Source organism: Oryzias melastigma, linkage group LG5, assembly GCF_002922805.2.
Source record: "Oryzias melastigma strain HK-1 linkage group LG5, ASM292280v2, whole genome shotgun sequence".
Lineage (NCBI taxonomy): Eukaryota > Metazoa > Chordata > Actinopteri > Beloniformes > Adrianichthyidae > Oryzias > Oryzias melastigma.
The window spans coordinates 35,374,226-35,392,373 of NC_050516.1; the positions used below are offsets into that span (position 1 = coordinate 35,374,226).

General features: G+C 36.2%; 1 protein-coding gene across 5 annotated transcripts in view; it reads left to right on the forward strand.

Moving 5' to 3' along the window:
* cacna1da (calcium channel, voltage-dependent, L type, alpha 1D subunit, a) overlaps positions 1-18,148 on the forward strand; it is a 103,203-nt gene that overhangs the window by 47,780 nt on the left and 37,275 nt on the right. For 2 of the 5 annotated variants that reach the window (XM_024269259.2, XM_024269262.2), the window contains 18 exons: positions 710-797; positions 933-959; positions 1,853-2,013; positions 2,215-2,440; positions 3,756-3,963; positions 5,494-5,614; positions 5,701-5,788; positions 5,864-5,894; positions 5,967-6,121; positions 6,202-6,331; positions 10,105-10,164; positions 11,371-11,477; positions 12,745-12,832; positions 12,908-13,015; positions 13,102-13,154; positions 13,228-13,374; positions 15,351-15,552; positions 15,825-15,983. In XM_024269259.2, the coding sequence (XP_024125027.1) occupies positions 710-797; positions 933-959; positions 1,853-2,013; positions 2,215-2,440; positions 3,756-3,963; positions 5,494-5,614; positions 5,701-5,788; positions 5,864-5,894; positions 5,967-6,121; positions 6,202-6,331; positions 10,105-10,164; positions 11,371-11,477; positions 12,745-12,832; positions 12,908-13,015; positions 13,102-13,154; positions 13,228-13,374; positions 15,351-15,552; positions 15,825-15,983 (2,159 nt within the window). Of the gene's footprint in view, positions 1-709; positions 798-932; positions 960-1,852; positions 2,014-2,214; positions 2,441-3,755; positions 3,964-5,493; positions 5,615-5,700; positions 5,789-5,863; positions 5,895-5,966; positions 6,122-6,201; positions 6,332-9,966; positions 10,027-10,104; positions 10,165-11,370; positions 11,478-12,744; positions 12,833-12,907; positions 13,016-13,101; positions 13,155-13,227; positions 13,375-15,350; positions 15,553-15,824; positions 15,984-18,148 lie in introns of all 5 variants that reach the window. The other 3 variants (XM_036212092.1, XM_024269258.2, XM_036212093.1) reach the window with 3 other exon arrangements.

Consider the following 18,148-nt stretch of genomic DNA (forward strand, 5'->3'; position numbering starts at 1 on the left):
ATTTTAGCTAATCTCCAAATTAGCCAAAATAGCTACCATGTAGCTGAAATATTAGCTGAACTCAACATTTTCCTAAAAAAACAGAAACAATGCTAAATTAGCCAAAAAAGCTAGCATGCACCTGAAATATTGGCTAAACTCTAAATTAGTCTAAAAAACAAACAAAAAAATTGCTAAATTAGGTAAAATGGCAAGCATTCAACTAAAACATTAGCTAAATTCAGAATTAGCCAAAAAAAAAACACAGAAAAAATACTACAATAGCCAAAATAGCTAGCTTACTGCTGAAATATTAGCTAAACTTCAAATTAGCCTAAAACACTAAGAAATGCTCAATTAACCAAAATAACTAGCATACAGCTGAAATATTAGCTAAACTCCAAATTAGCCTTAAAAAAAAAGGAAAAACTAATTTAGACAAAAAACTAGCAGAATACCATATTAACTTTCAACTTTACTACACTTTACTACACTTCGACTCCATATAATACAGAGTAATTACTAATCGACTGTTAAATTAGTTGTCGACTATTTTAATAGTCGATTGGTCGTCGATTAGTCGACTAATCGTGGCAGCCCTATTCTCTAATATTTTTTAGGGGAATTTTAAAACTTCTTTCATGCTTGAAAAGCTTTTCTTGCTGCAAATTATATTAGATAATATAGTAAAATAATATTCATCATAACATCTGTGTATTTGTTGCTTTAGCGAGTGTACCAGCCAGCGAAACTGAGTCTGTGAACACAGAGAATCAAAACGGCGAGGATGAAAAGACGCCATGCTGCGGACCTCTGTGGTGAGGATGTCCAGCTTTCCATAGAGAAAAATCAACTTTTCTTGACTTTTATCGACATGATTTATTTCTGCATTTATTTATCTCAATCCTGCTAATATCTAAAGCAATTTCTTTTCTCTTTTGTTCTTCTTTTAGTCAAAAGATTTCCAAGTCAAAGTTCAGGTGAGTGTTTTTGTGTGCATCTTGCAGCAGTTTTTTGCACATGGTTTCATTTTACTATAGAGTGTCTATAATGAGCTCGGGGGGGTGAATTCACAGGTTTTATAAGATCAGCATGTACCTTAAAGCTCAAATATCCTTACTCAGGGTTTCCAGCTCATTTACTCTCCAGCATGACTTGCAGAATTGTATCCCCCTGAGGATCTATCCTCATTCTTCACTGGATCCTTGTTATTAATCAGGGGTGGGCTCGGCCATACGGGGCCCAAAGGGTGAGATATGGACCCCACCACACATTTTTAATGTAGTTATCCTTGAAGGAACCAGCTTTTTTAACTATTTTCCTAAGAATGGAGAGCTATAGTGTTTGACGAGTGAAATCTGTGGGTAGTCATCTTTTATTTTTGACAATTATTAAGGTTGTAAAATCCTTCACTACACACTTCATATACACTTTTCTTAGACAGACATGAACATTTTCACACTTTTCTCTTGTTTAAACCCAAAGTAGAGAATTTTAGAACAAAGTTGCACCAAAAAGGAATTTGAGAAACTTGAACCGCGATATAGTGAGTGCCCACTAGATACTGTATTTTTCATTTAGAGTTTTGGCCCTTATAAACATCCATCTTTTATCCATCCGTCCATCTACTCATCCATTATCAATGCCTCCTTCACACCGAGAGGGATTGCAGGAGATTTTACACCATGAACGTTAAGTGTCACAAAGTTCTTGTGTGGTATTTTACAGAATTTATAATGGAATACAACATTTAAATAAAAAAAAGATTTGTCTTTATGAGGCTCTTTGCAGTAAATGTGAACAAACCTCTATACTACAGTATTCTAGATATATTACTGTCCTGTTAAAGCCGTCAAATGTCTTTTCTCTGCAGTCGGCGCTGGCGCCGATGGAACAGGTTCTGTCGCAGGAAGTGCCGTTTGGCGGTCAAGTCGGTGCCTTTCTACTGGCTGGTCATCATTCTCGTGTTCCTGAACACGCTCACCATCTCCTCAGAACATTACAACCAGCCTATGTGGCTGACCCAAGTCCAGGGTTCGTGGATCCTCGTTAACTTCACTTCCTGTTGGCGTCGAATTGGTTCAAATCTGAAGAGGATCTTAGCACTTTTAGACAAAATTTACTTATTCTTATGGAATAATTTGACAGAGAAACCACCACGACTGTGGTTATTTTAAATAAAGATGTGAATGCATTGAACCTCATCTAAACCGTTTCTCTGTCTGTGTTGTTCAGATGTGGCCAACAAGGTGCTGCTGGCTCTGTTCACATGTGAGATGCTGGTGAAGATGTACAGTCTGGGGCTGCAGGCGTACTTCGTGTCCCTGTTCAACCGCTTCGACTGCTTCGTGGTGTGCGGAGGAATTACTGAAACCATTCTGGTCGAGCTGGAAATCATGTCTCCCCTCGGGATCTCCGTGTTCCGCTGCGTTCGCCTTTTAAGGATCTTCAAGGTCACGCGGTGAGGCTTCATCACGCTAAGTGTGAAAGCATGTTTGTGCTCTCACGCTGACGGAAACCTTTACGTTACAAGATATTCTGTGACCTTAAATCTAGTTTTTGAAGGGTCATAGTTGGTCCAAGCCAGAGGTCAGAAACCTTTAACAGTAAAAGAGCCATTTGGGCTCGTTTTCTGCTGATCAAAACCCAGAAGGAGACGCATATTCTTATTTTAACCCCTAAGAAAATTGGATTTGCATTCATGACCTTCCGTTTTTTAATAAAAAATATGAATTTTGTCTATTTTTTGGCAAAAACAAAAGCAAAAATATAAAAAGAACCTAGCATCTCTCAAAATTTTTTTTTTTTTAACTAATTTTCAAAATAAAAGACACTCTGTGCCAAACTGGATCATGCCAGAGCAGCTAGTGACTAATGTTGTGCAGCACAACAGTCCGTATTTTCCGGACTATAAGTCGCACTGGAGTATAGGTCGCATTAGCCAAAAAATGCATAATGAAGAAAAAAAAACATATATAAGTCGTTTCGGAGTATAAGTCGCACCCTTGGAAAATCTATGAAAAAAGCGCAACTTATAGTCCGGAAAATACGGTAATATGTGCTTTTAACTCATAAAAGATCAAACTTTTTTCCAACGTTGTGCACAAAAAACCTTTTCATTCTGGACGTAGCTTTGATCAAACATTTTGTGGCGACCCCAAAATGGGATAAGCCGAAAGGTGAAGAAGAAGATTGCAATATTGATCACAAATATCGCGCATTCCAAGTTTTTGTAATATAGTGCAGCCCTACTATTGTTGAAATCTTAACACAAATTTAGGTCATACAGACCCCTGATTGTTCTATATTTAGACAACCTGATATAGAAATGTAATTTTTTTAAAGCAGATTTAGTAGGGGGCAGAATAGACCCATACCAACACCCTTCCACCACTGTGCTTGACTGTATATTTCTTTGTCTCATCCTGACATCTTGAATAGTTCAGATACAGCTTTATATCTACATTTTGACTTGTTTTTTTGTTTCTCTTCTAAGTAGTTCTGGTTATTTAAAGAAATTGTTGCAATATGCAATTCCGCCACTAGGGGGAGCAAAGGAAAAGAAATACCGACAAGAAATGAAGGAATAAACAGCATTTCTTTGCAAGTGCGTCGAATTGGTTCATATCTGAAGTTTCCAGAGAGATAGTTTAATTCAAACTGGATTTTTTTCTTCATTACTTTGTGATAAAAATCCTGAAATCATTTTTCTTTGAGCAAAAACCAGAGTAGCATTGGAATCGTGTCTTGTTTCTCTTCCGTCTTCTTCTCCGCAGACACTGGCAGTCTCTCAGTAACTTGGTGGCGTCGCTGCTCAACTCCATGAAGTCCATCGCTTCCTTATTGCTGCTCCTCTTCCTCTTCATCATCATATTTTCCCTGCTGGGGATGCAGGTGTTCGGAGGAAAGTTCAACTTTGACGAAACCCAGACCAAGAGGAGTACTTTTGACAACTTCCCCCAGGCCCTCCTCACGGTGTTTCAGGTACGTTATGAGTGGTTTCCAGTTCAAAGTACACATAACTTCTATATGAAGGATAGATTGAGGTAGGGCGGTCAACCTCTGATCAGAAGATTATGGGTTCGATTCCCACCTTATCATGCAGTGAAGTGTCCTGTAGGTGATCGGCAAACGAGAGACAGCTGAGCATCCAGGAACTGTGCGCTGGGGTTGCTGGGAGATGTGGTTAGGTCAGTACTGTGGAGACAGCGCCCTCCGGAGACCAGAAGGAGACAGAGCGCTGACTCAATTTAAACAAAATACTGATTAATAAATCATAAATAACGCTCTCAGGTGTGAGATCAGCGTGATAAAACTCTGTCTAAAATAAACTTTAAGCTTTTGTACATTCTGTGATTGAGATTTTATTAAATAAAATAGATGATATGGCATTTACTTTTAGTTTTTGGACAAAAACAATCGTCTGTTTTAATAAATAAGGCTGAGAATGAACGTCAGTCAGACAGCTGTAATGAAGCACCGGTTATGGGGGGCGGAGCCAAACGGATCTGTCTGTTATAAGAAATCCAAAGAGGAAACTGATCATTATTTTACTTTGGGATGAGGACCGACATGAATTTTCCACAATGACAAACACCGGTGTTGACTAAAATTGTGGAAAGTCCCGCCCACCGACTTCGGGGGAGGGGGGGCAGTTCAGAACGGACAGACACGCCCCCTTCTGTGTGGATTCCAGCCGACCTGAAATCCAGCTGGATCAAACTTCTTCCCCAAAGAAAGTTTTTATTATTTTTCACAAACAAAATAAAGAAAATGTATGAGGAAGAAAAGAAAAAACAGAAAAAAATAGAATTTCAGAAAAATGTCAAATGGACAGAATTGAGAAATTAATATTTTTTGGGCTGCCTGGAAGCTGAATCCAGGTAACACAAATATATGAGGCCCAAAGCAAACTACAACTTTAGCCTGTTTTTTTTTTTGTATTTTCATTCAAAAAAATGTTGATTAGTTTGTTGACATTTTTTATTCTTGTTGTCTTTATAAAATTACTCCTTTAACTTTTTGTCTATGTTGTAAAAACAGTTCGTTAAACATTTTTTGGGTTTCTACAACAAAATGAATCACTTTTTTCCAGATGGAATTTTCTGTTTTTGCATGATTTTATATCTAGTGTGTGAATACGACATGGAAAAACATGTCTCATAGGTGTGGTTGTGCTGATTAAATAAGAAAGCAGGTCGTCTTTCAAATTGGAAATACTGAGAAAATACAAATTCAAAAGCAGATCAAAACAGAGTTTTAGGTCCTTTAGGTTCCAAAGGGTAAAAAAAAATGTTCTAAATGTAAAATGTTTGCATGTGATTTCATATTATGATTATTTGCAGATAATAAGTGGTAACAAAATAAATAAATATTGTGATTTTTTCGTATTTGCGATTAATTAGTTAATTTTTTTTAATTGATTCTTGCTTTATTACTTTTTGTTGTATTTTGCTTTTCTACTTGATGCTCCTCTATTGTTGAGTTTTTCACCATGTGATGAAATGCGTCCAGATCCTGACCGGAGAAGACTGGAATGCTGTCATGTACGATGGGATCATGGCGTACGGCGGTCCGTCCTCCTCCGGCATGATCGTCTGCTTCTACTTCATCATTCTCTTCATCTGTGGAAACTGTATCCTCAGATCATGCTTGAAGACACGTTGTTGTTGGATGTTTTGTTTGTTGCTTCTGGAGTTTTGGATTTAACATCTCACTCAGACATCCTACTGAACGTCTTCTTGGCCATCGCTGTGGACAACTTGGCAGACGCAGAGTCTCTCAACACAGATGAAGGAGATAAAAAAGGGTGAAGGCGCCACTACCTCTCTCCAACAAGCAGATATTTGAATGAATCTTTATTTAAATAGCATCTCTTTCACAGTGACAAAAAGGAGGATGAGAAAGAGGAAAAGGTATCGCCTCCTTTGATGAATTTCTTGGACTTAAGCAACCCGCCCGCAGAATCAGATTATTTTTGCTGTTAGGAGGATGAGGAGGACTTCGAGGACAATGCAGGGGATGAAGAGGATCCAGATGTCCCTTCTGGACCTCGGCCGGCCATCTCCGAACTGGTGAAGAAGGAGAAGATTACCCCTATCCCAGAGGGAAGCGCCTTCTTCATCTTCAGCACCACAAACCCGTGAGAAACGTCCACTGTTGAACATGCAAAGGGAGGGAACACATTTGTTAAATCCGTTTTTGGTTTCCTCTCCTCTCCAGGGTCCGCGTCTTTTGCCACAAACTCATTAACCACCACATATTCACCAACCTCATCCTGGTGTTCATCATGCTCAGCTCCGTTTCTCTCGCCGCCGAGGACCCCATTCGAAACCTCTCCGCCAGAAACATTGTAAGTTTACAAAGTGTCCACAAAAATGTAAATCAGAGCAGTTTATGGTTAAGACGAGCTAATCAACAAATAGTGATGAGTAATTATATTAGATTATACTGTTTCTAGGCATTCAATCACTTATATCATGTTTGTTTTATATTAAATATTTTATAAATATATGATGATATTTGTTTGAAGAATAGGTTAAAATGTATGTAGAGCTCTGCAGCTTTCATTTATTTTACTTCATTCCTTCTACCTTCATCTGCTTGTTTTTAATCACCTTTTATTAATATTTTTAAAAAGCAGAACATTAACTGGTATTATATTTTAAACCAGGAGTGTCAAACTCAATCGTACAAGGGGCCAAAATCCAAAACACACACACAGGATAAACATTTATTTAACTCTCTAAAACTACATTTTTCAAACTTTAAAACCGTAACTTTTTAACATAATTAGGAACTTGATATATAGCATTTCCTGCGATAATGCTAGTGTGAATGCTGTAAGCTGAATTTGGCCGCTGAAGATGCTAGTGATGTTAGCTGAAGATGCTGAAATGGATAGCAAATAATTCTGAAGCTGATAGCTGAAAACGCTGAAGCTGATAGCCAGCTAACATATTAGCAATATGCTTTAAATTAGCTTTAAAAACTAAAAAAAAAGAAAACTTAGGTTAGCCAAAGCAGCTAGCCTGTAGCTGAAAAAATAGCTAAATTTCAAAAAAGCTTTAAAAAATGAAAAAAGCCCAAATTAACCAAAACAGCTAGCATGTAATTATTAGGTTAACTCCAAGAGAGCCTTTAAAACTTAAAAAAGCCTAAATTAGCCAAAAACAGTTAGCATGTGGCTGAAATATTAGCTGAACCCCAAAATGGACAAAAAACAGAAAAAGCCTTAACTATCCAAAACAGCTAGAATGTGGCTGAAATTTTAGATGAATGCCATTTTAGCATAAATAACGAAAAAAAACCTAAATTAGCTGAAACATCTAGCGTGTAAATACTAGCTAAACTCCAAAAACAGCCTAAAAGAAGTAAAAAGCCCAAATTAGCCAAAAAAAGCTAGCATGTAGCTGAAATATTAGCTAATGCCAATGTTAAAAAATTAAAACAGTAGCCTTTTAACATAATTATGAATAATAAAAAGACAGGAATATTATTCCAATTTAAACCTTAAATAACTTTTTAATATTTTACTCTCCATCCAAATATATTTTGTCAAAAATGTACAGGTTAGAAATAAGTCCAACATAACATCGGGCCATTAATAACAATAAAGTAAAATGATCCGGAGGGCCGGATAGAATTACCAGGAGGGCCGGATCCGGCCCCCGGTTCTTGACTTTGACACATGTTCTAAACACTCATCAGAAATGTCTAACTATCATTAAGAGAATTCATATTTATTTTCATGCATCTAGAGTAGATTGTATGTTTTGAAAGGTTAACATTTTTATCCTAAAGGTCCTCATCCGTCTCTGAGGCTCCTTCTCCATGTGCCTCAGGGTGGTGGCTCTCTCTGTCTCTTCATATGTAGTCTTTCCATCCTCTTTTCTTTCTTAAACATGAATCTGCATTAATAAGTAAAACTGTTATTTGATTTGAACGACACAGTTTTTCTGTCAAAGCAACAAGGAATCAAGTGGAAATTTTGGATTTTTTTAAAACTTTTTTTATTTTTTTATTTTCTCATCTACTCCAACATCCATGATCAGAGAAACACTTCACAGAAACAAAATTCAGCATTTTACCTCAATGTTTTCATACGTGGTGAGTTCCTAAAACTCATATTTATGTGTTAAAGTAGGGGTGTAGTGGATCACAGATAATCCGTGCAATAATCCCTGGGAATAGGCGACCTGGAGGGGGCGCCAAATTGGAAGGATTTTATTATTTTTTTTTAAAGTAAATAATTAAACATAAATACAATAAACATAAATAAAATAACTCAAAAGTCTGACATAATCAATAATTTTCCCAGTAGTGCGACCCATAAGGTGGACTGAAGGCAGAGCGGTTTTATTTACATTCAGTTGCTTGAAAATTCACCCCACCCTCATCATTTCGGTTAAAAAATACTGATGTTTTTGTTTGAAATAGAAGAATTTAACTGGTGATCTAGAATTTTTTTTTTAACCCTTAGCAACAGAAATCTTTAACAGTGGAGATGCCTGTCAGAAGATCTACCGTGTTATGGTTACTGAATGTTAGCGCATTGGTTAGCATAGCTTCCTTCTGTTATAAAAGTCGGGAGTTTGCGTCCCAGCTTGGGAGAAGTTGTCCAAAAAAGACGATCTTGTGTGATTATTATTTAATTCTGGATATTTATAAGAAAGAAATACTTATTTGAACATATTACAGGCGTAGCTGTTTGGGGGGTGGGGCGAAAATCTGGTTTCGCCTAGGTCACCATGCAGCTCAGTGCCGGGCCTGAATCTGGGATCGGCATGGATCTCTAGCCATGGTTTGGCTGCCGTGTACCTCTCACGCACATTATTAAAATGTATTGTCTGTCCACGCCGAATGCAGTTGGCGTCAAATTCACGTACTGTAGACCGCCTTCGTTTGGTCTGTTCACTTGAAACTTTTGTCAAACTCTTTATGCAAGACGTGGATACTGAGAGATCAGGTTTATTTATTTTGTAGAGCTGAATAAAAGCATCTGTGCCGTCAGGGGAATGCAGTACGGCAAGCCAAAAGGATCAAAATTCTCCAGGAAAAGCGGACATGGCAGCGCCTCACCTGCACATGTACTACAGAGTATCATAATTATTTGAAATAATTAAATGTTCTCACAATTAGTTTCAATACTACAATTAAAGTCAAAAAATAATCAAAGTTTAATTTTAACTTTTCCATTTAAGATTGAATTTGGACATGGCGGGTGGGGGTGGTGCAAGGTGATCATTGCATATTAGTTAGAACTGTCAGGCAATTAAAATTTATAATTGCGATTAATCGCATTGCCCATAGTTAACTCACGATTAATCGCAAATTAATATGTGGCCTTTTTTTTAGGAAAAAATGTGTGCCTCGTGGAATTTAGCAGTTCTACATTAATAATGAAAACAAGAATGGCAAAATTAATAGTTTTCAACAGAAATACTTTATTTTGTAACATTGTATTGACGCGTAATTAATGCGACAAATCTGACAGCCCTAATATTAATCATTATTTTCAATCAGTTTTTGTAGTTTTGGTCTCAAAACAAGTAAATGTTTGAAGTACTTTATATATGTTTTCTCAAATATATGTTTTACAGCTTTTCAAGAATGTAATTTTAGACTTTTATCTACTTGTTTTTTCATGTTGTTTTTCTTTACTTTTTACTGATCTAAAAAATGATCCGAACCGTGACCTTAAAACCGTGAGTTTGGTGATCCGTTACACCCCTAGTTAAAGCACTTGATTAAAGAATTTTTTTTTTTTTTTTTAGAAAAATCAACACATTTTTGACAAAAATACCAATTTTTTCTGCATTGTTAACCCTCCATACAATGCAATCATCATTTTCTATTCATAAACTGAGTGCAATTTTTTTCAGCACTCCAAAAAATTTTTTAATCCATTTTTTAAACCTTGTTTGCATATGATGTGTAAAGCTGTACTATGACCTGTCTGTTAAACATCTACGTTGCTTTTTGCAGATTCTTGGTTACTTTGACTATGCTTTCACCGCTATCTTTACTGTTGAGATCGTTTTGAAGGTAAATGCTCTGTGTCCCCTGTCCGTGCTGTCACTAACCTTACCCCAGTAACGCTCCCAACGTCTCGTTGCTTTCCAGGTCCTAGGCTATGCAGATTATGTCTTCACTAGTATGTTTACATTTGAGATCATATTGAAGGTAACCCCTTAAAGTGACCACGAGAGCCTTGCTGCATTCTCTCCTTGTGTGTCACCTGCCACTCAGCACAACCTGGCTTGTTTGTTTCCTTTCTCTCGTTGAATCTTTTTTTTCTTGATGGCACCTCTTTTAAAAAAGAGTTTGATAGTTTTGGCCTTTTCTTTAATTAGAACATTGAAAACTGACATTGAAATTGTAGTATAATCTTCTGCTGAGGGAAGGAAACATCACGTCTACATCGCATTAAACTCACATTCAGACAGTCATGCTAAAATGATTCCGCTGATGCAAATATGACTAAAAAATAGGATGCAACCCCTTTCTGTGTGATGCTACCAATTTGAATGGGCTGTTCAGACATTACTGAGGCATTGGCTGAAGTTGAGCTGGAGGTCGGGGGTGGGGGGGGTGTCCAGAATGGTGAGGTCAGCTCCAGTCAAAGCTTTACTCCATGGCTTCTCATACTGACTGTTCCTCAGATTACACCATAAAAGAGGGGGCAAAATCAACCATGTTCCCCCAGAGCATGGTTCAGTCTGCTTTCCCCGACTGACTGACTGCATATTTTTGTGGAGTCGCCCCAGCGGCTGCATGAGGACAAATCCGACTGCGGTTTCACCCTAAATTCCAAAGCAGGGCTCCTGGTTAGCCGTCTCCCGTCCTCGCCCGTCTGCGGAGCTTCACATCTGCATGCACTCAGAGAAATGAGCCTTTTATTATTTGAAGAAGAGTTCTTCTGGCTGGTTTTGCTTCTCTGCCTGCTGAACTATGAAGTTTGAATTGGGAGCTGCCTCCCGTATATTCGGAACTGTTGAACATAGTGGGGCGGCCCGCATGAATGTGACAGTAAGGCCATTTCTGCTTTCCAATCGCTATAACTGCTGCTGCTGCCGGCGGGAGGAGTCCCGAGCATCGTGGCAACAAAATGCATGTTTTATTGCCTCATCCCATAGTAGATTGTGAAAGGAATGACTTACTACTACATTCATGTAGATAAAGGCCGTGGGGGTGGCAAAGGTAGACGTAGCCTCCTGCTGTGAGAACGCCACCCCGAACAGAGTGACCAACTCGAGTGTGAGAGTGTGAGAAGATGTTTCTGTTTGGAAATGTTTCTATAAGGTGTGCGTGTGTAAGAATGTAATTATCTGTAAGACTGAATATCTCTGTTCTTTTTTTTTCTTTTAATACGTTCTGTCCTTCCCTCAGATGACGACCTATGGAGCGTTTCTCCATAAAGGAGCGTTCTGCAGGAATTACTTTAACCTGCTGGACTTGTTGGTGGTCGGAGTTTCTCTCGTCTCATTTGGAATTCAGTGAGTAAACATGCTTGATAGTTTTCCACTTTTGTAAAGATGTTTTCTCATAATAATAAAGGTAAGACAAAAACTGTTATCCATCTACAGCTGATAACAGTGGTGGTCCGTGCATTTCCGAGTCTTCCTTTGCCAAAACCATACTCGTTATTAATAACTATTTTATGTTTCTACGAGTTAACGATTAATAAAACGTAATTAATTCCTTAATATTTATTCATCGCGCTCAGGCGTCCAGCGGTGCAGCTGTGAGATCAGCGTAATAAAACTCTGTTTAAAATAAACTGTAACTTTTTTTACATTCTGTAATTTAGATTTGATTAAATTAAAGAGATAATATGGGATTTATTTGTAGATTTTGGACAAACCCGACCTTCTATTTTAATAAAAAAGGTAGATAATAAATGTTTCTCCACTAGTGGCAGAATGAAACGGAGCTGTCTGCTATGAGAAGTCCAAAGAGGAAACCGATTATTAGGTCTATTTTATTTTTGGATGTGGACTTACATGAATTTTCCACAATAACAAGCATCAGTGTTTTCTAAAAATTGAGAAAACTCCGCCCACCGACGCCGCGAGAGTCGAACAGTTCATAGGAGACAGACACGCCCCCACCTGTGAGCAGCCGACCTGGAATCCAGCTGCATCAAACTTCTCCCAGAAAAGTTGTTTTATTATTTTTCACAAGCATAATAAATAAAGTTTATGAGAAAACACTTTTTATCTATGCTTGTTTTAAATTAAAATCTTTTTACTTTCTTTTAATTTTATTTTAATGATTTGAATGATGATGAATTACATTTTTACTATTTCTTTTGATTGTTTCTTTTAATGTTTTATGTAAAGCACTTTGAATTGTCTCTGTACATGAAATGTGCTATACAAATAAACTTGCCTTGCCTTGCCTTGCCTTGAAAAAAAAAGGAAAATAGTTAAAAAGAAAAAGAAAAACAGAATTCCAGGAAAAAATTTAGAATATACAGCAGTGAGAAAGTCTTATTTCTGGGCTGCCTGGTGTGACTTTAGCCTGGATTTTTTTGTATTTTAATTAAAATTATTTACTAATTTAGAATTTGTGGTCCTGTCACAACCCAGGTTTACCCAACTGTAGCTGGGTGGCTCCAACAACCTTGTGCAGATGCTGATTGAATAGACATGAAGTTAAAGTAGAACCAGCTTAACCGGATTAACATTTACTTTCACACATGCAGCATAAAAAAAAAAGGGTTTTAAATCTGCTTTGTTAAATAACTTTTGAATTGCTCAGGTCCTCAGCCATCTCTGTGGTAAAGATTCTTCGTGTTCTTCGAGTGCTCCGACCCTTGAGGGCCATTAACAGGGCCAAAGGCCTGAAGGTAGAGTTTCAACCTTTTGTTTGGAATCCTTCTAGAAAGATGAATCTAAAAGGTTTCATTGTTTCTGTTTTCCAGCATGTGGTGCAGTGTGTGTTTGTGGCAATCCGAACTATTGGAAACATCATGATCGTCACAACTCTGCTTCAGTTCATGTTCGCCTGTATAGGAGTGCAGCTCTTCAAGGTCAAAGACCAACAATCGTAAAAATATCCAAGAGAAATAACGTTGAGGTTATAACTCGAACAAAAGTGTTTTGTTTTCATCTACAGGGAAAGTTTTATCGTTGCACAGATGAAGCAAAGTCCAGCCCAGAAGTGTGCAAGTGGGTGTCCGCTCTGCTTCCTCCTAGAGCGGATATAACACTGGAACTCATTTCTGTTCTCCTTCTCTCACAGAGGGACCTACATCGTCTACAAGGATGGAGATGTAAACCAGCCAACTATGCAGAGGCGGGTGTGGCACAACAGCGACTTTAACTTTGACAACGTCCTCATGGCCATGATGGCCCTGTTCACGGTGTCCACCTTCGAAGGCTGGCCAGCGTAAGACTAGAGCCGTTGACTGCTTTCATGAGTACGAAGGAGTATTAGGGCCACTTTATGAGGAAAAGTACGACCTTTAATCTTGTGAATTTACAAGAAAAAAAGTCATACCTCTAAATTACCAGAATAAAGTTGTATCTTTATGACTTTAAAGTCACAAGCTAAATTTATGACTTTTTCTCTCATTTACGACTTTTAATCTCGTAATTTGCAAGAAAATAAACTCATAAATTTACAAGATTTCAATTAATAAAGTTACAAGATGTAATGTTGTAGATTTACGGAATTCAAAGTCGTAAATTTGCGAGATTTAAAGTCTTATATTTATAAAATTTAAAGTCTTAAATATATAAGATTTAAAATCTTAAATTTCCGAAATTTAAAGTAATAAATTTACAAGATTTAAAGTAATAGATTTACGAGATTTAAAGTCTTATATTTACAAAATTTAAAGTCGTAAATGTATAAGATTTAAAGTCTATATTTACGAGATTTAAAGTTGTATATCTAAGAGATTTAAAGTCTATATTTACGAGATTTAAAGTTGTATATTTACAAAATTTAAAGTTGTAAATTTACTAGATTTAAAGTCGTAAATTCACAAGATTTAAAGTCATAAAATTTACGAAATTTAAAGTCGTAAATATATAAGATTTAAAATCTATATTTACGAAATTTAAAGTAATAAATTTACTAGATTTAAAGTCGTAAATTCACAAGATTTAAAGTCATAAAATTTACGAAATTTAAAGTCGTAAATATATAAGATTTAAAATCTTAAATTTACGAAATTTAAAGTAATACATTTACAAGATTTAAAGTAATAAATTTACGAGATTTAAAGTCGTATATTTAAAAGATTTAAAGTCGTAAATTTGCAAGAAAAAAACGTGTAAATTTACGAGATTTACCGTCATAAATTTATGAGATTCAAAGTCGTAAATTATTTAGAAAAGAACCAAAGTTGTCTGTTGAGCTTGAAGAAGATTGTGAAGATTTATTTCCAGATCGGTGTTAAAAACAAAATAAATCCTGAACCTTTTGGCAACTCAAAATTGTCAGTGAAGCCGACTTTCCAGGTTCAGTGTCCCTCAGCTTTATCTGAATGAACTCTTAGATTCATAGTTGTAGAAGCTAATTTTTCTTTAACTGTTCTGGTATCGCCTGTCCGTCCTGGGATAGGATCTCTCCTTCATGTGGGAATCCCTAAGGTTTCTTCTTTTTTTCTGACTCAGGTTTTTTAGGAGTTTTTCCTTACCGGGAGGGAGGGTCTAAGGGCAGGGATAACCAGTTTTTGTAGTCTGTTTAGCTTTAACAATTGTTTATATTTTGAAGCCCAATGAGGCAAATCTCTTTGTGATTTTGGGCTATATAAATAAAATTGAATTGAATTGAATTTTAGATGTAAAATAAAGAGATCAGAGGCACACATTCGCAGGAGCACCACTTTATTTTGGTGTTCACGGTGTTCCGTACTCTCCCTTCTCCAAATGAAACGTCCCGTTTCAACACAAAACAAGAAGGAATAACAATAGTCTGTTACAAGAACACTGAAAATTCTAAAAACTCTGCCTCTTCAGACGGAAGCGCCACGCAGATTTGGAGGAGATCTGGTCTTTCGCGGAAGAAGAAATGACTGGAAGTGGACATCTGCGAAGATCTGGATGGTTTCATCAACCTACCCATCAATAAATAAAACATTAATAAACTGTAAATCAAACAAAGAAACTTCCAAACATCTGAAACGTTTTAAACTTTCAGTTTACCTGTTGAAATCCAAGAGGCTTTTCACAGTTTAGTCAGTCTGTTTCAGCTCACGCCGTTCATTCGCTGGACTACAGGCTCCCTTTGACTTTCGTCTCTTAAATTTACAAGTTTTTTTTAACTTTTTTTTGGTGGCCCTAATACTCCGTCGTACATGAGAAGATGTTCTCCATGATAACGTTTGTTCTAATAATCACGTTCTTTTTCTTCAGATTGCTCTACAAAGCCATCGACTCCAACAGAGAGAACTTTGGTCCCATTTACAACTACCGCGTTGAAATTTCCATCTTCTTCATCATCTACATCATCATCATCGCCTTCTTCATGATGAACATCTTCGTAGGTTTTGTGATCGTCACATTTCAAGAACAGGGAGAAAAAGAATACAAAAACTGTGAACTTGACAAGAACCAGGTTTGTGTCTTAAAAAATGACGTTGTGTTTTTATTTTTTGAATATTTCAACTGAATCCATCTTCTGGCATCTCTGCCGCTTTGATGCATGATTAGATTTAAACTCACCAACTCTGATAATCAACACCAAGAAAGGCAACAAATATTGAAAAGTAGAGTAAGACCTCGAGAACCATAGTTAGACATCCCTGTCTTTTTCTATGATCAGTCATGTGAGTTGGAGTCATCACAAGTTTTCAGTGGTTTGAATTGTAATGTTTTGTTTTTTTACAGCGTCAGTGTGTGGAGTACGCTCTCAAGGCTCGTCCTCTGAGGAGATACATCCCTAAGAACCCATACCAGTACAAGTTCTGGTATGTGGTGAACTCCACAGGCTTCGAGTACATCATGTTTGTGCTCATCATGCTCAACACGCTGTGTCTGGCTGTGCAGGTGAGACAAAAGAATCAGCCCATAACCTGTTCAAAAGCAACAAACTTTGCTTCCACAGTCAAAAATAACCATTTTGGTGATTAATAGTTACTGTTATGATCTTGAATTCTCCTGATAAGTTTTTTTTCTTCATTTGTATGTATTTTTTCATAATAATGTTCACACTAAAGCCTTGTTTCCTTGTTTTGAGAACTGACTTTGGGGCACCTCTGGTTTAATGGGTCCATTTAACAATGGAAACTCTCCAAATACCGTCTGGAACCGGACCGCTCAGCGGAAACGAGGCGTAACTCTTTAACTGATGTGACTTTTTAACCGTGACCTTCAGGAGAGAGCTAACATTGTGCTCCTCAGAAACCAATGACAAGACTCCAACGCGTCAGCTGGTATCATTCAATGGAAATCGGGCTTTGAGTTGGAAATTATCTTTAAAAATTCCATATTTTCACACTTTTAGCAAAGTACCAGCTTTAGAAATGTCCAGTGTGATTGTATTTACTGCTGGTTGCAGTAACGTGCTGTGAGGTTTGTGGTCAGATTTACGAACATCTGAACCCAATATATTTACCAACTTCTGATGTTTCATATCTCAGCATTGCATAACACTGTAGATGGTTTCCTGAAATATAAATAAGGGACAACTCAAATTTGTTTTTAAATATTTGTTATGTTTTAATTGTGTTATGAAAGTATCGGATCAGGACTCGCAAAATTGAATGACTCGGAATCAGATCGGGCCCCAAAAAACTGATCGGGACATCCCTACCTGTAATTGAACAGAAAATATACGAACTACATCAATTTTGAGAATAAAAATTCTTTAAATTATAGTCATACATATAAATTGCATTTATATCACATATTAGATGACATGGCTGGCCAGCCAAAGACTGAATCCGTTTATTACTTTCATGAGTACGACGGAGTATTAGGGCCACTTTATAAACAAAAAAATGTTTTTTTAAATTATGACTTTTAATCTTGTAAATTCATGAGAAGAAAGTCTTAACTGCTAAATTACCAGAATAAAGTCGTAACTTTATGACTTTAAAAGTCATAAGCTAAATGTATGACTTTTTGTCTTGTACATTTATGACTTTTAATCTGGTAAATATTTGAGATTTAAAGTTGTAAATTTACAAGATTTATAGTGGTAAATTTGCGAGACAAAACATTTAAATTTACAAAATTCAAAGTCGTACATTTACGACTAATAATACAGTAAATTTACGACTTTAAATTTCGTAAATTTACCACTATAAATTTCTTTACGAGATTAAAAGTCGTAAATTTACGAGATTTAAAGTCGTAACTTTATGACTTTAATTCTCGTAAAATGTTTGAGATTTAACGTCTTAAATTTTCGAGAAAAGAACATGTAAATTTACGAGATTTAAAGATGTAAAATTACGACTTTAAATTTCGTAAATGTTTGAGATTTAAAGTCGTAAATTTGGGAGGAAAAAACATGCACATTTACAAGATTTAAAGCTGTAAATTTACGACTTTAAGTCTAGTAAAGGTTAGAGATTTAAAGTCGTAAATTTATGAGATTTATAGTTGTAAATTTGCAAAAAAAAAACAACGTGTAAATTTTCATGATTTAAAGCTGTAAATTTACAACTTTAAATCTCGTAAATGTTTGAGATTTAAAGTCGTAAATCTTGGAGAAAAAAAACGTAAATTTACAAGTTTTAAAGCTGTAAATTTATGACTTTTAGTCTCGTAAATGTTTGAGATTTCAAGTCGTAAATTTACGAGATTTATAGTTGTAAATTTGCAAGAAAACAACATGTAAATTTTCAAGATTTAAAGCTTTAAATTTACGACTTCAAATCTCGTAAATGTTTGAGATTTAAAGTCGTAAATTTGGGAGAAAAAAAACATGTAAATTTACAAGATTTAAAGCTGTAAATGTATGATTTTTAGTCTTGTAAATGTTTGAGATCTAAAGTCGTAAATTTACGAGATTTATAGTTGTAAATTTGCGAGAAAAAGATGTAAATTTACAAGATTTAAAGCTGTAAATTTTTTACTTTAAATCTCGTAAATGTTTGAGATTTAAAGTCGTAAATCTACAAGATTTAAAGTCGTAAATTTGCGAGAAAAAAACTTGTAAATTTACGAGATTAAAAGTCGTAAATTTACGACTTTTAATCTCGTAA